We start from the raw sequence: 21,477 nt of genomic DNA, 5'->3' as shown, positions 1-21,477 counted from the left end.
CTATTAAAATGTTGTATTGTTTAACTGTCTTGCGTTTTTAGTTGTGAGGAAAATATCTGCACGCTTTTATTCTGACAGGTGCGACCCGGAAGTTGTTTTACACCGCGTGTCCCCTCTGGAGTTTATTTTTGTATATCAGGCTAATGTGACCTGTCTTCGCTAGCTTCACTCCACAATGAACAGCTGTGGGAGAATATCCTGTAGCGACTTGAAATCCGGGCTGAACATCGTCTTCTCTCGGGTCAAACCGCGGACAAACTGCCGCCGGTGCTCGCAGGCAGCACCGTCCCTCAGCCGGAGCCTGACCTCTGCCGCTAAACCCGCTCCGGGCCCCGAGACGGGAGAGAAACCCCGGCTGAGAGCGATCGACCTGGCGCGGAGGGTCCAACAGGAGAGGGCGAAGCCACCGGTGGCAGAGCCAGAGAAGCTGTCCGGTCAGCAGAAGAGGGTGACGGAGCTGAAACGGTTCAGTCTGCAGCTACAAAACGTCCATCCAAACGTGCTGGCCAAACACCTCCACAGAGCCGTGCTGTACCGGGACAAAGATGTGGTTGTCATCAACAAACCGTACGGTGTTCCTGTCCGAGGTAAACCCACAGCAAAGACTGAAGACGGTTAACTTTGTTTGAACGTTGGGTCCAATTAAATGAGAGTTTGTGTTACACATCTGAAGGGGTGTGTGGGATTTGGTGAGAAAAAAAAACTCTTTAGGGCTGAAACGAGTAGTTGATTAATAAATTGACAGGGAAATTGTCGATTATTTATAATTTTTTTAAGTGAAATGCTAGAAATTCTCTGGTTCCAGCTGCAAAATTGACACGATTAATCGGTTTAAGGACTGCAGCTGACTATTGTTTTTGCTATCGAATTAATCTAGCGATTGTCTTTTCTTATTACATTAATTGACTCAACTCAGAGATTAAACTCAAAACGAAAAGCAGCAAATCCACACATTTAATAAGATGGAACCAGCAAATATTTGTCATTTTTTGATTGTAATATTTTATAGATCACATGATTATTTTACAGATTAATAAATGAGCAACATCCTAAATTGCAGACATACATTTCTGTTTGCATATCTGCCAACAGTTTTTGCCCATACTGATGTTTATATTATATTGGTCTGCTGATATTGATAGGTCTCTGTTCCAATGATGGTAATATCAGTATTAGAAGTTGTTGTAACTACAACAAACATTATTGGATATTAGCAGAAATGTCAAAGTTGGTGTACCTGGACCTTAATATGTGTAAATTTGTTCTTGTTGCCGTGTCTCAGATGACTCTGGGGTCACATCCATCTCCTCTGTGCTTCCCGTTCTCTCCAAAATGATGGATGGGATGAAGATCAAGTCTGATTCTCAGCTGCTCCCCTGTCTGGGACTGGAGAAGGAGACATCAGGAGCTCTCCTGCTGGCCAGGAGTAAAGAAGTAGCAGAACACATGCTCAACCTTCACAGAAATAACCAGGTGCAGAGGAAGTACTGGTGAGATACAGAAGATTAAACTGTGACTGAAAGTGTGTGGATGCTTATTTTCACACTACGTGCTACAGTTAACATTTGTATCCACTTGTTCTCCTCAGGGCCATCACGGTTGGTGTCCCCGTGCCCTCTGAGGGGGTGATCGACATTCCCATCATAGAGAGAGAGGTCACGGGCTCTCAGCCACACTACAAGGTGTCTCTTCTTCTGTGGTTGTGCTCTAATAATTAGTTGATAATCAACTCATTTGTAAAAAGCAAACATGCACCTGTTTAGCTTCAAAAATGCAAAGAGCTGCTTTCTTCTCTGTGTTTAGTGATATTTTTCATGTTTCGTACTTTGGTTTGTTTTAGCTGTTGTTCACATTGAGTTGGTAACCTGTATTGGCTATTTAAAGTTGCTTCAACTAAATAAGTAAGTAACTGATTAAAACAAAAATGTAGGTGTTTTTTGTAGAAACATTCATATTGTTTCTCCAATATCATAACCTCTTTTTTTTATTTTTATTAATTAATTGATTTTCAGATGGCTCTAAGTCCTCTTTTCAGAATGAATGATGCAGGGGATGGTGTGACCAAAGTCCGTGCCCACCGGCAGGCCCATCCTGCAGTGACCAAGTACAGAGTCTTACACAGCAGCAGTGGTTGCAGCCTTGTGGAGCTTCAGCCTTTTACTGGTAAAAAGACTCTGCTTTCCCAAGTCACTATCTTTCATTTCTTTTTAAGAAGCCTCGACAAATTTTCTACTTATCTGCTTTCATGTGTCCACAGGAGTGAAGCACCAGATGAGGGTTCACATGGCCTTTGCTCTGACGTGCCCCATTCTTGGTGACCACAAATATTCCCACTGGAGCAAACTGGCACCCCAGGTAAAACACGTTTACAACTTCACATCAACCCAGAAGTATTAAATAGTGGTACATAAAGAAGGTAGCAGCGCTAACGGCAAAAACTGGCTAATAGTACGCCACTCTTGCTTTACTAACATGTGATTTAGCAGCACTTCACTTCATCACCTGTTCTTAGTTGTATGCAGCTGTGAGTGGTGGCAGGTCTACTGGAATAGTAGTAATTAGGAGCGAGAAGGAATTCAAGGAAGTTGCACAGCATAGCCTATCAGTGTTGAGATTGTCCGTACGTCACCGAGGCTTCAGAGCATTGTGTGGAGAGGGCCGATTGAAAATCTGCTGGCCGGCTGAGAGCTGCTAAATGTGGGGGAGAGGAGCAGGTGTGAATACTTGCAGCGAATGTACTCACGCGAGGAAAGCGTCGCGAGGCGAAAATTCAGGGTTGGTCTGAATGCGAGAGGTGAATGAAGTATTTAGATCCTTTACTTAAGTAAAAATACTAATACCTCACTGTAAAAAATAAGTAAATGTTCTGCATTGAAAATTTACCTAAAATATTAAAAGTACTCAAAGCAGAAAGAAAAATGTCCCCTGTGATTGTTATACTTTGATTTTTCTATTGTTAGTTGAGGTTGAATTTTTGTGTCCGACTGCAGTTAATGACTTTTTTCACAAGTGACTCCTTCACGATGCTTGTTTTGTTGGTCTAAACCTGATAATTACAAATGATTGACTTGATTAAAACAATCAAAATGAAAAGCAGCAAATCTTCACTCTGGTGAAGCCAGAACCATGAAATGTTTTTACTTGAAAAATGACTCAAATTATTGGCCAAATTTCTGTTAATGTACTAGCTGTACTTACATAAACTGTTGTAGTTGAATTTATAACAATACATAATTATTTAACCTTTATATGTTGTAAAAACCTTACTTTTTAAAGTAACTGAAGCTGTCATGAATGTGAAGTAAAAATATTTCCTTCTGAGATGACATGGAATAGAAAGTGTCATGAAAAGAAAATACTCAAGTATAAATACCTCTAATTAGTACTTAAGTGCAGTACTTGAGTAAATGTACTTGGTTACTGTCCCCCACTGCTGCCTACTAGTGGCCATTTCCCAGTAGAACACAATCTAACAGTTTAAAGATTTACCTGAATAGTGAGAAGACGCATATTATGCCAGAAAGAACTGCATCTGCCTCCCACATTTTAATTAGGTGTCCTATTGTATGACTTTAAGGTTGTATTCTTGGGAATAAAAACAGCAACTCCTATTGATTAACTCCTTACTGATGCAAGAGCTCAGTTTCTGTTTTAATGTCACTAAATATCTATCTGTTTGTAAATCACACATTCCTTCATTTCTGTACAGAGATTACCGGAACGCGTGCTGGGAAAGCTTGGACTGGAACAGAGCAAGATCCGGTATCTTCCTCTTCATTTGCTAGCTCGACAGCTGACACTGCCAGGAACCTGTCAGACCGGCATCAGCGTGTCCTGCCCGCTGCCCAAATACTTCACGCAAACATTGAATCGACTGCAGTTAACTCTTCCCGATAAAAAGGACGATGAGTAATCACCTCTTTGCTTTTCTGAAATCAGTTTTCAGACTGCTATGTTGGGGTAGCACTCCGAGTTAAATGGGAAATTAAATTATATCAGGCAGGGTTATTGTGAGGTCGTTGTGTATAATGATGAAACACAGAAGAGACTGTGTGGGAAATGACTGTACAGCGCCATACAACTCATTTTAGTAATAAACAAATGAAACAGAACTGTAACAACTTTTTTTCCTCAATGTCATTTCGTTCATCCAAATGTACATGTTACTTCATGGGAGGCACCGCTAGGCTATGGATGCTGTTGTTATGACAAGTCATTTTTAAAAAGGCCCACAACTAATCCTTATTTCAAATGTCGACAGTTGCATTTCCACAGACAACACAGCGCTAAATTATAAATTTTTGAATTGCTTGACATGACTTTTGATACAAGGATTAATACTGTATTAGCTAAGCAAACGGTGTTTCCATCTGCATGTCCTGTTTAATAGCCTACTATACATACAGGAATAAGTTGGCAAAGATCCTTGATGGGTGTTTCCGTCACTAGCGTTGACCTGAGAAAAATGTCTCCAATTTCCTGAATGACTACAATGTAGCACTTGACCCTGTGAATATTTGAGGTTCAACTCACACTCAATGATCCACAAGCATAAATTATGACGTCATTTGAAAAACAGGCACAAGTTCTTCAGCTTTTGAACATAACATGATCCAAAATGCAGTCAGTATACAAAAGTTGTGGGAAGTGGTCCCCGTAATTGTCCAGTAAGATGTAATGTATCATAGAGAGACACTGAAGAGAAGTATGACGTGGTTAATGGTCTGTGAGGTTACGTAGTGAAGGGTTAAATATCCTCATCTCATATTGATAAGACTGACTTTTACAGGAAAATTTACCATCTCTGCTGAGGTCAATCATGGGCCAGCAGTGGTGAGACTAAAGCCTCCCCTTACCCGCCAGTTCAGAGGTTACAGAGGCAATGGCTTACAAAGGTAGTCAAGGGAAAGAACAGTCCACCACGGCCGTTGAAAACAAAGTGTAAGAAGAGGAAAAAGATCTTTGCTGTCATGATGCACTCCTCAGAAAGAAAAGATGATTGTTTCAGAAGTTCAAATTGATTTAAGATGGTCATTGAGGTTTACAGAGTCAGGATGGATACTGCATAGTCAACAGTCAGCAACTGGAGAACTAGGTCCTATGAATCCAGTCAGTCCTCTCAGTCTTGACCAGCGCTGATGATCTCTTGGATCTCTCGGACCACGATGATGCGGGCCAGCATGTGCTCCACTTGCTGACTCGTGAGGGGCTGAGATGAGTACCACATCGGGCTGTTGGGTGCAACGACGGGCTCTGGGGTCATGTAGAACGCATCGTTTCGTCCCTTAACGCTTTGAGGGCTGGGGATGGAAATGGGAGTTTAGTTTTTTTGTGGGTAAGTACTGAAGTATTTCCTGGATACACGGGATTTAAGTGATGGAGCGTCACTCACCATTTGAAGAGATAAAAGTCATACAGTTTAATGGGACAGCGAAGAGGATTCTCAGGATCCTCGGCCTGCTCTTCATACATTTCGTCAGTTCCTGAAACAGACGGCACACAGAAGGTCAGCTACAGCCACTTCTGCTGTCCAAGGCTGTGTTAACATAGCAACACTTCAACATGAGACAGACTGTATTGAGTACCTTTCTGTCCTGCGCTGTGTGGACCTTGTCCTTTGAGAAGGCGAATACTGGTTGCTTTGTCCTTGGCATTAGCGGGGTTCTTCCTTGTGTGTCTTAGGACTTTGGAGAAAGCTACCTTCATGTGCTGTTCGGGTGTCGTCAAGTGGAAATGCCTGCGACAAAGATATATTTTTACCACACCCTGTAATTACATCTGTCCGTGTCATTCAAAAGAACATAAGCAGGTTATTTGTGCAGAGAGGTGGTCACTCACTTAGTGTTGAAATACATTAGGGTTGTGAGTAACGTGGCTGGTGAATGTGCACCAAGCTGTTTGCACTCCCACAGCATCTCCTCCGTCACATGACTTGGAATGACATACCCTATGACGAAACCACACAATAAGTTCATTCTTTCTATAAAAACCATTCAATAAAAATAGAAAATGTTGACTCACTCTTACCTAAAGGATGGATAGTGGGATTCCAACCATCCAGGATTTTGTGTAAACACCCACAGAAACGTGTGTAATATGGATCAGAGAAAATATCATCCACGCGTCCATTTTCACAGAGATACTACAAAAACAAAATGTGCCAGTTAAAAGTAACTCAGAAAGCCTTTTTGCATGATACGCCGTTTAAGCAAATACTAACCTTTTGTATACATAAAAAAACATAATACAGAACATCGGATGAAAATTGTTCGTTGTCTGATCCGCGTGCCTCCTGCGTCATCAGGGAAAGACCCAAGTTTAGCTCGGCTACTGCACTGGACACCAAGTCTTCTTGAAAGCGCAGGGGCTGACGACCTGCATGCAGCCACAGAGAGACGAGCAGAGGCGATGTTTTTATGAGTGCTATAAAATTTAATTGCTTATGTCTCAGATTCAAGCTAAAAAAATAAAAAAGGTTAATCAATAGTTCTACACAAACAGCTAACAAAAAACAAAACTGAATTTTACTGCTTGCACTGGTTTATGTCAGTACATCTAATAATAGATATGTGATGTCAAATGTGGTTGTGTGTTGAAGTAATAGTCAACTTACGTCCTATGGGTGCAAGCTTAGTCTTTTCCTGCTTGTTCAGCTCCTCATTTTTTCGCTTCACCCAAAGGCGCCAGACCTCCAGGCCTTCCTCTGGCTTTAGACAGACAGGAACCAGAATCTCTGTAGGCGGCTCGGCATGAGCCTCCGTCTCTATGTGACTCTGCACAAGACCAAAATAAAAACATCAAAGTTAATGCTTTCTGGGAAAGAGGGCAGCAAGGATAACATGCATCTTAATAATCACATGATGATAATTCAGCTGGATGAGAGTATAATTAAGAAGTAATAATTCACATGTGATTGTTTTTTAAAGACCAGTCTGGCCAAAATAGGACCAGAAACAGAAAACAGGGAATTGTGATAGTTCTTGAGTTGTTTGCTGTTTTGGAATTATCACTAACACCAAGACGTATCTGCAGCAGCTCTGAATTGGTCAACGTCAGGTATAGTTCTTAGTATTTCCTGACTATAAGAAGAAATGTATGCCCCCCCCCCCCCATTCTCATCACAGCATTAAAGTTAATTTCAACATCAATTGTTTTTCCATTTCATGCACTGCGCTATGGAAAAACAGGGTACAAGGTGTAGGACAAATTCAGCTCCAATGATCAAGATCATAGTGCGGCTGTAAGGAAAAATCCGTTCGAACCTGCAGATGGAGCTGCTGTTCTTGTCCCTCCTCGACTTGGCTCTGCTGTTGATTTGGGTCCCATATGTGTACTGATTGTGTAGTGTTGTAAGTCCCTCCTACAGTCTGCACTGCCACAGGGATGTGAATGTTCCCGTTCATGAACTGCGCTGGGAACAGGTGCTGTACTATTTCTTCCTGTGTGCCAGTGGGGGCCGACTGCACATCTGAAGACCTTGATGAGGAACTGGGGGACATTCTGTCCTTACCGTTGGTGGTGGTAACCTGCACTGTGCTGTATGTCTCCTGTGGTATGGCGATGTGAGTTACACCCTGCTGCTGTGGAGTGGAGTACACAGGGATGGTCCAGGTCTCACCTGTGGGACCTGTGATTGTTCCTGTAGTGCTGTACAGTTGAGCGCTGTCGACAGTGAGCAAATCTGGTCGTAGGGACACATAGCTTTGCTGCTGCCCTTGAGGGATGGCTAGCACTGTGGCCACCTGCTGGCCCTGTGGTACGGCATACGACACAGCTAGAGGGACATCCACCTTACGCTTCTTGGCAGGTTGGAGAACAGTTGAGACAGTGTCGGACCGCCTCTCTGCCTCCCTGAGAGAGTCCTGTTGCTGCGAAGGAGACATGGCCTCTATGGTCTGAATCTGGATCTGTTGGCCACTCTGTAATTGAATCTGTTGGCCACCCTGTAGTTGAATCTGCTGGCCACCCTGTAGTTGAATCTGTTGGCCACTCTGTAGATGAATTTGCTGGCCACCCTGTAGTTGAATTTGCTGGCCACCCTGTAGTTGAATTTGCTGGCCAGCCTGAAGTTGAATCTGTTGCCCCCCTGGCAGCTGAATATGCTGCATTCCTTGAAATTGAATTTGTTGGCCACTTGACAACTGGATCTGTTGGCCGCCGGCTACAGCTGCAACCAACTGCGCCTGAATCTGTGGAAAACAGTCGACATAGTCAAAAACCAACAACTCATCACACTGATGCACATCATATGGGAGAGTGGTCAAATAAATCCTGTACCTGCTGCTGCTGCTCCTCTGTGAGCTCTCCCTGCTGCACAAGCTGGCCTGCCGAGATTGCCTGCAGGTCCTGCTGAGAGGGGGAAGCCACCTGAAGAACCTGGCCGACTGCGTGGCCTTGCTGTTCCTGAATCTGAACCTGGCACAGAGGGAGAGTATGAAAAATAAACAGGACTGTCAGCAGTCATATCATCATTTCGGATAACTGTCTACACGCAACGGTTGTTGCTTCACAAAAAAAGTTACTTGTTGTTAAAGTGAAACTACACAATGGAGTAGCTGCCTATTGCGGAATTTTCCATAAGTGCCTTACATCATATTTATATATTAAAGGATAGACAAGTGCAGCAGTAGAGACAAGGTGAATGATTGATCCTGAGCTTTAATGTGTAGCCACGGCCATGCCTCCCAACAACCAGCAGGGAGTAGGGGGAGAGAGAGAGAAATCAAGTGTTACATTTAAGAAACATATTACTTAAACCACACTCCCTTTTCATTTGTTGTCCTCCTGTCAGTGAATAATGACAGTGTTTCTGGACCCTGCCAGCCCCATGTGCCTTGTGCATAGGAATGGGTATCGCTACTTGATACCTTTATGGTATCGACCCAAACAGCCCAGTATCGAGAAGAATCAAAACGTCTCCAGTTAAACCAGTACTTCATTCGATACCTAGGCATACTTTTTGTAACCAGATCGCGAAAAAAATGACTATCTGTATGGTTTTGCTTGCAGCCAAACACGCAGACACCACACTGAAAGAAAGAGAAGAGCAGCATTTTTTCCCCCCTTATGTACCTGCACCATAGACTGTATAAAAAAAAGGCCTGCATGCGCCAAGTCCATGCATGATTTTAACAGCCCCTCCATCAAATGTTCAACACTGTTGAAAGTTTATCACCACAAGCTTGGCTTTCCGTTTGTTTCATCTTCTGGTATCATTTAAGACTTCTTTGTCCATTTTTATTTGCTATTCACATCACTTGCCACTGTTCAATCACTACGTTCCATCACATCAATTAAAGCCTTTTGTGGTGCAGCAGCGATCAGCTGATTTTACTCAGGGAGCCTCTGGTTGCTTCAGGTGTAGTTGGTTTGATTGGCAGGATACGCAGCCTCTCTTTTCCTCTGTTTGTGTCTTTAGTGTAGTTAAGTGACTAATTTAAACAGACTACTTGCTTGTTTTATAGCCTACTGTCATTTTTGGAGGAGGTTTGCGACTCACCAATAAAGGAAAAAGTACTCGCGGCGATCTTTCAATTCAGTTTATTGATCAAAAGTTAACAAAAGTATTTTTTCCGTTGTTTACTTTACAACAACTTATTTGGTTACTAAACTATTTTACTCCTCTCTCACTAAAATATTAAAAAACTCCCAAGCTGTAGTCTTTCTCCATATAATACTACCCGTGAGGATGACCTAATTAGGAGGGATCTGACACAATTTCCCAATCCTTTTTATGTATCAGTTATTTGAAACAAGAAAAAAATAATATAGATAACTTTGTTTGTCCATGACAACAACAATTCTACTACTACTGCTACTACCACCAATCCACTACTATGGCTTCAACAGGTGGCATTTTACACAAGGTATCGAATGAAGTACTAAATTGTTATCGGTATCACTTTAAGGGTACTGGTATTGTAAAATTTTAAATGATATCCAATCCTACTTGTGCAACATCAACACACTGGCATATAAACTAACCTGCACTTGAAGCTGCTGTTCAGACTCTTGTTGAACAGACAGATGAGGTGAAATGTCTGCCGAGGTCACCTGTACCTGCCATCAAACAGGTACATACATGAAGTACAGCAGATTGTACCATGCTGAGAAATATCAATAATACACCAGCAGCATAACATAAAAAGGGACCTGCTCTTACCGGGCAAGCCAGCTCTAAGAGAGAGCCAGCCACCTCAGTGCTGTCTGTGTAGATACAGTTGGCACCCTGCTGCTGGTACACCATGGCTGTGGTTGTGGCCGCCCCTCCCTGCTGGCTGAACTCCTGCAGCACCTCTGGGCCCTTGGCGAGGGACTCCAGGAACTCCTTCATCCTGTGCTGAGGCACAGTGCGGGCCTTCTGCCGCACATACTCATCAAAGGAGACCACCCCACTCTCCTGCTCATTCATCGTCAATTGACCTGGAAAGATGGAGACATATTTTCAAACATTAGAGAATCAAATCAAGTCCAGAACTGCTCGGATTGACAATGGCGTATACTGAAAACATATCGATGATAAAGACTACACTGATACAGAGGGGGCTGTGGTTTACTCTTGCACGACATAATGTGCTAAATAATGACATACAAACTCCTGCTAATTAAACAGGGGGACGGTGGAATAACATAGTAAGCACACGGGATAAAGTGCATTTGGGCTTGTTAACGTTAATACAATGAGCTACGCTTCAATCAACTTTTTCTAGAAACTTAGACATTTACGTTACAGTCACGGATATAGCTCACAGCAAGTCTAAATGGTTATATACTGTGAAAGACAGAGTTGGTTAAATGTTTATAGAGCCACCAACAAGGCGTCTGCCTGACTTTATATGATGTCTAATAATAGTGCCTACGTTATAGCTAGTGGTTAGCATGCTAGCTTCACAATGTTAGCAAGGCACTGTGTGGCAACAGCCGATACGGACAGTTGGCTGGCTAGCAACCGCTAACTGTATTCAACACCTTCCAACACAAATGTGATGTTACATCTACTGTAAATCATGAAATTAAGCAACATATTTCGTTCGTAAGATAAAACATTAAAGCAACAGTCCACCCGTATGCAATAACATGACGCTAGCTAACCATTGTGCTAATGTTAGCTTGCTAGCTCGATGATTCTGGATCCTGTCATGCTACCTTAAATAAAACGAAATCCTCTCCTTTCCGCCAAGGCACGGTGTTTAAAACTAAAAAGCCGATAAACGTCTAACAGCTACCACCAGCATGTCTTTCACTCCGCTACATAGTGCGCGTATCCGTAGTGTAATCTCTCAAACAACGCTGCGGTTAGATTGCGATAAAATGTTAACAGCTACAGCAGCGAGGTCTGACGTCTGCTTATTCAGGGCGAGCTCCGGGCAGGCTTCGGTGTAAAACAAGTCCCCCAGCTCCAGCAAAGCACTGGTTTATTTTCCCAGCTGAATCCCGAGTGGTGTATTACTAGAGTTTACACCACACAGATACACATGCGAAAAAAACCCTCCACCGTGTTTTATCCCGTGATATCTAAAATGACGGAAGTATAGGCCCCGAAAACAACGCTACTCCTCTCCAGACTGCTCTGTCAGGCAACGGCCTGCTGCGGTGTCCTATTAACAAGAGTTCCCATCCACAGACAAACACCAGCAGTGTTTTGTGGCTCTCTACAATAAAAATGAATGAAAATGAATAGTGAAATTACATATATAAGTTATATTATAAGTTATTATATAATGCATGCAGGCACGGGCGAATAGATAAATGTACAATATGTCACAAGTTGTCTGTTCAAATGGGCTGAAGCAGCATTACCAAAATCCATCAGATGAATAGGGGAGTTATTTGTTGACCTGCAATATTATCTTTACACACAGTATTATTTTGACCTTATATTTGCTTTATCATCTGGCACTGAGAAGGGAATTAGCCTAACGAATGTTAGTAAAATGTATGTAAAGTAAAACTATCAACATATATGGAGTCAGGTAGTTTAATGAATGAAAAGTATTCATATTAGGCTATTCTCCAGAATAATTTACACTTAAAATATTATTGTCTATTCTGAATTTAGTTGTTTATTGGCCTCAAAATGGTCTGTATAGGCCACAATAACGTGGATGTGGTTGAACGCTCTAAAAATCTAGTAAATGGACCATATGTTGTCAGACTACTTCCTCTAAGAGACCATATTGCTACACTTTTGACCCTGTAGCACAGGACTCTGGATACCAAGCTCCAGGCTGAATCATTTAAAATGGACACATATACATATATAACTTGAAGCAGTGTTAAAATGCTTTGGTAAACATTTGAATGCATGTACCTTTAATAAAATCTAACTTCCCCAGTCTGCCTTAAAGAGCCAGGCATGTGCTGCTGAGGGCCTCCCCCTGTTCTCTCCACAACAAACTGCCTCTCGCCCGTGTTAAGGTGGACCGACACAGATGTACTGTGTGTATAGGCTGTGCCCTCTTCACACTGGATAGGAAAGTGTTAATTCCCACACTCACTGTAGACTATCTGGGACTCTGCAATGGCTCTCTGGTGGAAATGGTGGTGGTAGATGTATCTTAATATATTTAATTGAATAAAATTGTTTACACACCACAGATAGAGAGGACATCATAAGATTCATCTAAGTGTCAATAATGCCTAACAATCTCTTTCATCATACGGTACGCATAGCATCCACTGTCCACATGTCATTTTTGGAATGCTTGTCAAACTCATAAACTAGTAAGTTGGCATGAGACAACATTAAAGTGTGCGTGTCTAGTTGGCTTCCCATTATCACTTCATGTGACTTCGTGCTTAATGTAATCCTTTAGAGAGGGGATTTACGTTAACACAACAAGGCCTGTTGGCTTTACTTAATAGTTATTTACAATTAAAAAAAATCTTTACAAAATCCACACATGCAAATACAATAACATGGAATAACATCAAGCATTTTTGCAAAATTGGCCCAATTTTTTTTTTGCAGGTGACATCAGGACAGGAGACTGCCAAGTAACCAGCCGGTGCAGTAATAGGAGTAAGACGTCACCTTGAAGGCTAGAAAGCTGTGAGCTTGCTGGTAAATCCAATGTGTTCAACTGTGATGCTCTTAATGTACCCACATCTGAAATCAGACGACACACATGCTTGTACTGCAGCAGAGACGAAATACCGGGAACAGAGCACAAGGAATCACAAGGAACCACAGGTACATCAGGCTTTATTGAGCATTTAAAAGTTTGGTCTAGTTTATAGAGATTATCTTTGCAAGGGGATATTAGCTTTTGGTGATGTTGTGAAATAACTATTAATTATAGTTGGAAAGTCAACCGCATGTTTTAGAGGCATATACAAATAGTCTTGCATTAAAAGCTTTGAAATGCTTTTGTATTTGACGGAGTGCACTTTTTATCCAATTGTAAAATTCAGCAGTAAGTTAGGACACATTGTTTTTCTTAAACTTGCGGTTTATGTTTCCAACAGAGTTAAAATAAATACAAACCGAAATAATGTTAATTATCTAAGCTCATGAGCTTAGATAATAAATTAACATTATTTTCCAAATGCAGCCTCAGAGGAAATCAGGTCATCTGTCAGAATTGTTTGTCATGCTGAAAATACTATTATTATGCGATGCATTCTTTTCACATTATGTGTATTTTCCATATCATTTGAAGAGGCAGCTTGACATTTGTGACCCAAAGGTCACACACAGATCAGACTGGCTCTTGCCGTGAATGTTTTTGCTAAGCTGTGTTGTATTTTTGCTGAGACAAACCAGCCACAGATGCTGTGGAGTGTGCAAACTCATTGGATTACACAGGGGAATTATTGTCCTTCAAAGGATTGAAGCACAAGATTAATTGGGAACCTGTGTGACTCTCTACCTGTAACTAACCTCTAAAGGCTTTCAACTATCACCGTTTTCATTCACAATTATATGAAATAATGTACTGAAAAAAGACACAATTATTAGTTATATTAATGCCAAACTATAATCTCTGCAGCCAATGTCAATCTGGTTTGCAGAGCTCAAAATATTTTATTTTCAGTAATATGTGGAAACTTGTTTTACGTGTTCTTCCATTTGTTCTACAGGTCTTGGGATTTTGATGTGAGTGTCAAAAAATGGGGCGTTCATCTTTGCTTGTCATTGTCCTAAGCTTGTCTGTTAAACTCGGAAGCCTTATTCAAACTTCACATTCACTGGGCAACTCTGATTCAGTCCGAATAACTCGGAGCACACACAGACACAGTGATGACCCGTACAGCTTGGCCAGCGGAGTGATTGTCCATTCAGAGAGCCACAGTGAGTCTGTGGAGGGCAGTGGACATAATGTTGACAGCACAGCGTCACAGAAACTCATCAATCAGACTGTAATGTCGAAGAAGCCCGACCGAGCTGGAAATGAAAACCGTTCTGGGTCTGGAATCACATTAACTACAACACCGGCACCTACTCTACACCACTCCGGGGCTCATGACCAAGGAGCTGACGAAGCCAATACAGGATACACTCACTCTGGTGTCTCAGAGGAAGCTCTCTTGGAGGGCAGCCACATAACAACTAAGGAACAGTTAAAAGAGAGTCATGCGTCCACAGTAAATGATGGTTTTCTGGATGGTAAGTGAACATGTAATTGAAGTCAAAACTTCCTAATACATTTTGTTTAAGTGGATATGAAGATATATTGAGTCATCAAAATCTAATGTAATATGAACATACTATAAATTCACTCAAAATTCCCCACTGAATTCTCTGTCTCTCGTCTTCAGGTATGGACAGCCCCAAACTCCCCATCCAAAACAATGCATTTACTTCAATGACAAACCTGTCGGGCCCTGGAGGTCCCTGTTTGCTTAATATTAGTCCTTGTGTTGTTCTTCCAAACTTTAACGGCACCAATCTGCTCTGGGATGACATGAAGCGCACACTGGCATTTGCCTGGGAACTACATGTCTTTGGATCTGCCAGCCTTTTCATCTTGATAGCAGTCCTGGCAGTGGTGGGAATGGCTGGTGCGTGCACCCTTCCTCATCCCCTCTGTGACGCCCTGATCCTGGCAAATAGTCTCCTGATCCTCAGTGGTACTCTGCGCGGTGTCCTCCTTCTGCTTGATCCTTATGGCACCCGTCAGGTCCTGTCTCGTGCTACTCTGGCAGCGCTCCATAACGTTCCTCTGCAGCTCCTGCTGTGGGCACAGGTTGATCTCGCTCTGATCACACTCAGAGGGTGGAAATTATTACTTTTCCCTCTAAAGCTGCAGCACCCATGGGTGGTTGGAGGGTTGGCTGTATCACATTGCACTCCATTACTTGTAGCAGACCTTTTCTCTCAAACTTTGTGCCCCACTCTCCCCCTGTTGCTACAGACTCTCACCCTCTGCTGGGGCCTCCCATTGTGCATGGGAATCCTCACTAAGTCTTTTTCTAATCTACATCCCTTTGTCAGGTCTTCTGTATCTCAGTGGGTTCCTTCACAGAGGATTGAGAGGCGTGCAAATCGAGTAACAGCAGTGTGCGCCTTCCTTGGGTTTCTCTGCTGCAGCCTTCAGATGTATAGTCTCCTCTGGCTTTATGGGCTACTGGGGAACTGGAGGCGCTTCGGCTGGGGCTGGTGGCTCAGTCAGTTTTGGGCCAGAATCCTTGAGTTTGTTTGGGGATTCTTTTTGCTTGTCCTGGGATCCTGGATCTTCTGGACGCCATCTAGGGGTCATCTAAGGGGCGATCATGGGCAGGGCAGAAATGAGGTGGTTAAAGGGGTGGAGGAGATGAGCTTGTGGAGTAACATCTTGGCCAGCATACATAAAGGGAGAAGAAAATCTGAGAAAACATGGGAAGACCTGATGCCAAAGAACTGGGCAATGCATAACCTGTCTAGAACAGGTTTCAGCAACAACTTAATGAGTCCGTATGATGATCAGCCATCTACTATTACACCAGAATACAAGTTGGATCCTGTTAGCAAAAGCAGCTCTGACCCTCAAGCTGCACTGCTGTGGCAAAAAGTTGGCGAACGTGAATGTGTTCTCTCACTTATAGAATTTGACATGCAGCCCCCATCTCCTATTAACCTCAGGCGCAGCATTGACAGTGCCCTTCATCATGGAAAGCTTGTAGCAGGAGGCCTGTTCACACCTCCACCTCCCTCTTGGAGTCTCTCTTTGGGCACAGGCACCACTGATGGGGATGATGGTACAACAAAAATCCCTTCAGCTTATGTTGGCTACGGGTGGATGCTGGACACAGAGTCTATTTCTGCATCTCTGGACCATTTCCAAGCTAAAGAGCCGATAGAGTCACCCAGCGCTACCACTGATTATAATGGTAGTGTTGGGACGCCAGGTAATGCACATCAGGGAGCGTTCTCAGAAGTGATTCATCAGCATGGCTGGTCTGATGACGATGTCACGGATCTCTAAGCTGTCAGCTAACATACTTTTAGTCATCCAGCCTTTATGAAATGGCACAATCATGTTATGTGGACAGTAATGCCCTCGCAAGACAAGGCCTCATCTGAGTAAATATTGATAATTAAGTAATGAATGACAAATATTCAGCACCTATAGTGTTGCATATAAATCCTCATAAGTCATTTTATAAGACCTGGATATTGTGGAAAAGATGAGGGTGAGGCCTATTAGAAATGTTTTATCTGTTCATTGCGATTTGACTTCCATTGGGTCTTCTGAAATATTTTAATGTCTATGTGTTCTAGCACAACTTTATCTGCAAATAAATTGCATGGAGGGTTTTCCCACTGGATATTATGAGCATTTCAAGAGTTTAGAGTTTTATAATATTTGTCTTCATAATCAGTTTTCTATCATCTGAGTCAACATCTCTCTCCTGTTTGATTTGTGTTGTAACTTCGCTGGTTAAAAGTCATGTGCGCATTTGTTTGATAATGCACTACTGACCTCTACAAAAAATTAATATTTTATGTTTTCCTTGTGTTGTTTGTAAATAAAGGGTAATAATATGAGTCATGTAACCTTTGAGCCATGTGCATTTAACCCTTGGAATTACAGCTGGACGAATTTTATTATATTTTCATGTGTCCCAAAGTTTCCAAAGTACAAATGCACTTATATTGTTCTAATGATGTTTGATTTGAAATCTTAACTGCCCTTTTAGTTAAAATAGTTATAGCTAGTATCAATAAACTTCTGAACAAGTCCATCTATTTGAAACAGGTTCAAACAGACATCAAGCCTCAGTCAGAAAAAGAAAGCTGACTCTTTTTATGAGGAATCTATCTGAGAAACAACTATTAGCTTGTTTCATTTTGTTATATCGTTTAGTCTGTTTTATTTTCTCTAATTTAATATGCACTTACTCTGTGTGTGTAGTTTCATTGAGATTTTCTTCAGTTTCCTTCATCATCACCTGTCTTTCCCACAAACAGGTGCTCTCACCAAACTGACCCGTGATTGGTTCATCAATTAAGGAGCATTGAACACTCTGTGTATAATGACTCGACACACTGACTCTGTGATTCTTTGGAGAAATCACATGTTGTAGGCTATTTGGTAGTGCCTCTAAAGGTCTTAAGACTTGACAGCAGGCAGTCTTTGCCTCAGAAGAATGGTGTCTGATTGTGATGGAAAATAGCAATTTGCTGCCCTAACTTGACATGGTTCACTTTCCTTCAAATCTAATCAACACAGAGACCAAAAACGACTCCCAGTAAATTTCAGATCCTCTCGGATCTCCTATAGCTGAATATAATCATCGTTGATCGTTTAGTGATACGGAGACTTGTAATCTATTGCTGCTATCTATTTCTATATCTTTGTTTAAATTACATTGAAAATACCCCATGGGGAGTTGAATCAAACAAGAATCGAAATACCTTCATCATCATCATCATCATCATCAACATCATCATCATCATCATCAACATCATCATATAGGCTACACTGTTCCAAATTTGCACAATAAATAATATAGTTTCCTGCCCAGAGGTAAGGCATTTTAATTAAATACAGAAGATTAGATTATCTCCCCTTATTTCAAGCTGTGTTACATGATTTAATTGAATTTATTTAATTTTACATTACATCCATACATGCATAGTGTATTTTGGCTAAAGTAGGCCTAATACATTTTTGTAGGCTATGTTTTTGTGATTGTTGATGCTATCTGGGATGTTATGTTTTTATATATTAAATATTAGGCCTATTGAAACTTGAATCCCAATTGTGGCCTACACTGAAAAAAGTGAAACTACTGTGTCGTTTATTTAAAGTGCATTTTTATATATTGGGCTAACTGAAAATCACGGAAACACTTTTACTTAAATAGTATTTTTATTTCAAATCAGAGGTTTTTGTGTCATGTAATCACATGACGTCACATCAGCTTGCTCCTTGTTCATTTCCTCGCTTAAAATGTCAACAACTATGAACGACTGTCTGTGGCCCAGGAAATCTTTTTTTTAGACAAGCATTTGAAATTGTGTCATTTTAATGGTAGTAAGTGTTTTTCATTCACATTTCGGGTTAGTGGCAGGATGGACAGGCTACTTTACAGATGTTTCTGCAGATTTAGATTTGAAGGTGGTAGAAATGAACATTTCTGCAGTATAATACTATTTTATATTATTATAGCCTAGCTACTGTATAGCCTATTATATTAACCTCCGACCCACACCCGTGCCCTCTTTACTCGTCTCTCAGAAGTAGGCGGATAAAACCTGAATGCCAAATGTGGGCTACATTTTGTGGGCCACAGTTTGACCCATCATTGGTATTCTCAAATGTTTTTTACTTTTATTATGGCTTGAAAAGTCAAATTATTCACGGAAAGTTACCTAATCACCTGAGTTCCCAGTCAAAACAGTATATTTGTGCTTGTTATTTCACAATTTGATGCAAAACTGACGTGCATGGATCCATCATTGCAATGTAGTGACATCTTGATGTTTCACTTTCGCGTGGATAGTGGCGGGTTCCACATAAGACCGTTTGAGATTATGGCCAATACACAACTTGCTGTTTAAACTTTCTAACCTCAGACAGGTGAGGGTCCACTTATTCCTTGTCTCAAATGCCCTCAACATGTGGCTTTTCTGTGGAGAGATCACACTGCAATGTTACCCAGCAGGTTAGGTTAATTTCCTGTGTCATTATTCACAATTACTCATGGATGTCTTGCTGCATGACTAAAATCATGAAGGATTTTAACTTTATCTTTCTCAGTTCCCTGTAACTATGTAAATAAAATCAGTGTTTGATAAATTATCCTCCAGTCTTTAATTGTTCTAAACTTGTTTGTCTAAGAGTGTGCCCTTTTCTCAGTCCTCTATTTGCCACTGCAGGTTGGTGATTGCTACTACCACTGCGTTTATGGGGGGCACCGATGACGATGGCATGCCCTGCTGTGTTAGTACCACCCTCCGTTTCCTGCCTCCCATCTGGGATGGGGGCAAAGAATGATGGTATTTCAGCAGTAGAACTCAAAGTTAAGGGTCGGTGACTTCCCATATTGACATTTTCTCATCAAACTGTTGCAGTGTCTTGCAGGTGGATCTCTGTCTCATTGACCTGTGGCATTTCTGTTGACTGAGGCACCTTACAACAGGGGCTTGTGCATAGTGATCGAGGTATGGTGAGCCCTCTTGTGGTTATAAATTAAACCTGAAGTGTAGACATGCTTTTGATTTAGTGTTTGTTTCCTTACAGGATGAGAAGTATTTACTGTCTCCTCTGTTGGCTGATGTTGAGCTCTTAACATTCATCATTCACATGCTCTTCATTACCGGACATTAAATCCACCACAGTAACAACTACGCCTCCTAGTGGCAGTGGCCATGTTTTGCAGCAACCTCAGTACTCCCAGTTCCTATGTTTCCTCAATACCCAGTGATTCCTGGGCCCACTTCTCCAGCACACACCCCTATCATAGGTACAGTGGCACCATTGCCACACTGTTCACAGATTCCTTCAGGTGCTGCTACAGACTCTGAAGCCAAGAACCATTTCTATTCATGCCATCTCACTAGCTCTTGTTTCCTAGACCTGTAACACCAATTTAATCTACTTCTGCTCCTCTGGCCCAATTGCCTAGATGCCACAGTATCCATTTACCTTTTAACCACAATTCCCCATGGAACCTGGAATTTTCCATCCAACAGCCTCTCCTCCTCCTCCTCCTCCTCCTCCTCCTCCTCCTCCTCCTCCTCCTCCTCCCACTAGCACAGAAGTTTTGGTAACCACACCTGCCCCCACCACTAAGCATGATGGGAAGCCCCATGTTCCCCAGCAGCTACAATTCCCACTTCCCCCTCAATATTCTTTCCAGCCATTCCCAAAACTCCTGCTGACTCCAGAAGATCAAACTGAAGTTTTTCAGGATCCGAAACCTGCAAACCAGCATCCCAAACCAAAACATGTGTATCTTCAGACCAGATCCCCGTGTTGTAAGCTGCTCCTCAGTATACTTCTCAAAAGAAAATCAAACTGCTGCTCCTGCTACTGGCTCAACAACCAGTGCAGCTACCACCTGAAGCCTGCTGCTCAAAAGCCATTTTATTACCCACACCCTTATGTGCCAGTGTATTACGTTCCTCAGCAGGCTCCATGCCGGTTTTTCCTGATCCTCCTGCAAAACCAGCCCTATCTGATCAGCATGAAGGTCAGCCTATGTGCTGTGCTGTGTATCCATTCTATCCTTTCCCTTTTCATCAGAGGCTAAAAATCGGCTTCAGGAAAGTTCTGCTGACAGTCCCCAGGATCATCAGACTCTGCCTCATGCATTTTTATTTAACCTGACAGATTTGGCCAGAAAGCTGTATCAAACTCTGCAAGGATTTTCTCCTACTGAATAGAAAGTAACTAAAATGCCACAGAGCCAGGTTCTTGCATATAGCAAGAGAGATTCAAAATGTTTATTTTTCTCAAGAAAAATAAAGGACAAGGTTAGCTAAATAGTTACAGTCTGAATTTGTTTTCTTGATGTTTGAAGGATAACGGATAAATACATTCAGGGCAGTAGCTCGAAATGTAAAAACACTGAGACTTATTTTCATTGGTAATATATTATGGTAAAGTAAATTAATTATATATTATCTCCTACATATTATATCGCAGGATGAAGACTGTTTCTAGGGCTGCAACTAACACTTATTTTCATTATCGATTAATGTTACTCATTATCTTCTTGATTAATGGTTTCCCAGAGATTGCAATTTGAAGATCCAACATCTTCAAATTGCTATTGTATAACTTACAGTCCAAAACCTAATGATGTCAGCTTTCCACTCATGCAAGGCTAAGAAAACCAGCAAATACTCACATTCACTCACGCGAGGCTGGGAGCAGTAACAAAATTACTTTACTTTATTTTAATGATTAATTTAACATCAAAATGGTTGCCGATTTTGTTGGACAAAATGTTTAAAATATTGACTCTATAAATAGTTAGCCTACTACTTGAATATATATATATATAGGAGTAGCTACAACACATCTACAGTCATAACTGTGTGAA

General features: G+C 41.7%; 3 protein-coding genes across 5 annotated transcripts; 2 read left to right on the top strand and 1 right to left on the bottom strand.

The window, feature by feature from the left end:
* Nucleotides 1-55: 55 nt before the first annotated feature.
* Nucleotides 56-4,118, top strand: LOC119886214 (mitochondrial RNA pseudouridine synthase rpusd4-like). Its single transcript, XM_038696797.1, has 6 exons — nucleotides 56-587; nucleotides 1,283-1,490; nucleotides 1,589-1,682; nucleotides 2,013-2,163; nucleotides 2,258-2,355; nucleotides 3,710-4,118. Exons 1-6 carry the CDS (start codon nucleotides 176-178, stop codon nucleotides 3,911-3,913), a joined length of 1,167 nt encoding a protein of 388 aa, XP_038552725.1. The 5' UTR covers nucleotides 56-175; the 3' UTR covers nucleotides 3,914-4,118.
* On the bottom strand, nucleotides 4,054-11,588 carry LOC119886198 (glutamine-rich protein 1-like). Of its 3 annotated transcripts, none has more exons than XM_038696776.1 (12): nucleotides 11,146-11,588; nucleotides 10,163-10,422; nucleotides 9,985-10,053; nucleotides 8,278-8,415; nucleotides 7,263-8,189; nucleotides 6,614-6,773; nucleotides 6,221-6,375; nucleotides 6,028-6,142; nucleotides 5,839-5,947; nucleotides 5,586-5,737; nucleotides 5,393-5,483; nucleotides 4,054-5,300 (listed from the first exon to the last, which is right to left on the bottom strand). In XM_038696776.1, the coding sequence occupies exons 2-12, from the start codon at nucleotides 10,409-10,411 to the stop codon at nucleotides 5,120-5,122; spliced, it is 2,346 nt and encodes a 781-aa protein (XP_038552704.1). In that variant the 5' UTR covers nucleotides 10,412-10,422; nucleotides 11,146-11,588; the 3' UTR covers nucleotides 4,054-5,119. The 3 variants fall into 3 exon arrangements, with proteins under 3 accessions (XP_038552704.1, XP_038552702.1, XP_038552703.1); XM_038696774.1 differs by having other exon boundaries at nucleotides 9,985-10,059; nucleotides 11,146-11,587; XM_038696775.1 differs by lacking the exon at nucleotides 11,146-11,588 and having other exon boundaries at nucleotides 9,985-10,059; nucleotides 10,163-11,079.
* Nucleotides 11,589-14,072: 2,484 nt separating this feature from the next.
* Nucleotides 14,073-16,915, top strand: LOC119886201. The gene is made up of 2 exons (XM_038696780.1): nucleotides 14,073-14,608; nucleotides 14,761-16,915. The coding sequence occupies exons 1-2, from the start codon at nucleotides 14,113-14,115 to the stop codon at nucleotides 16,404-16,406; spliced, it is 2,142 nt and encodes a 713-aa protein (XP_038552708.1). The 5' UTR covers nucleotides 14,073-14,112; the 3' UTR covers nucleotides 16,407-16,915.
* The last annotated feature ends 4,562 nt before the right edge of the window (nucleotides 16,916-21,477 follow it).

This window comes from Micropterus salmoides, unplaced genomic scaffold (genome assembly GCF_014851395.1).
Source record: "Micropterus salmoides isolate LMB-PRFRI ecotype aquatic unplaced genomic scaffold, ASM1485139v1 Ms_hic_scaffold_4, whole genome shotgun sequence".
Lineage (NCBI taxonomy): Eukaryota > Metazoa > Chordata > Actinopteri > Centrarchiformes > Centrarchidae > Micropterus > Micropterus salmoides.
This window is presented reverse-complemented; position numbering and strand designations above follow the sequence as displayed.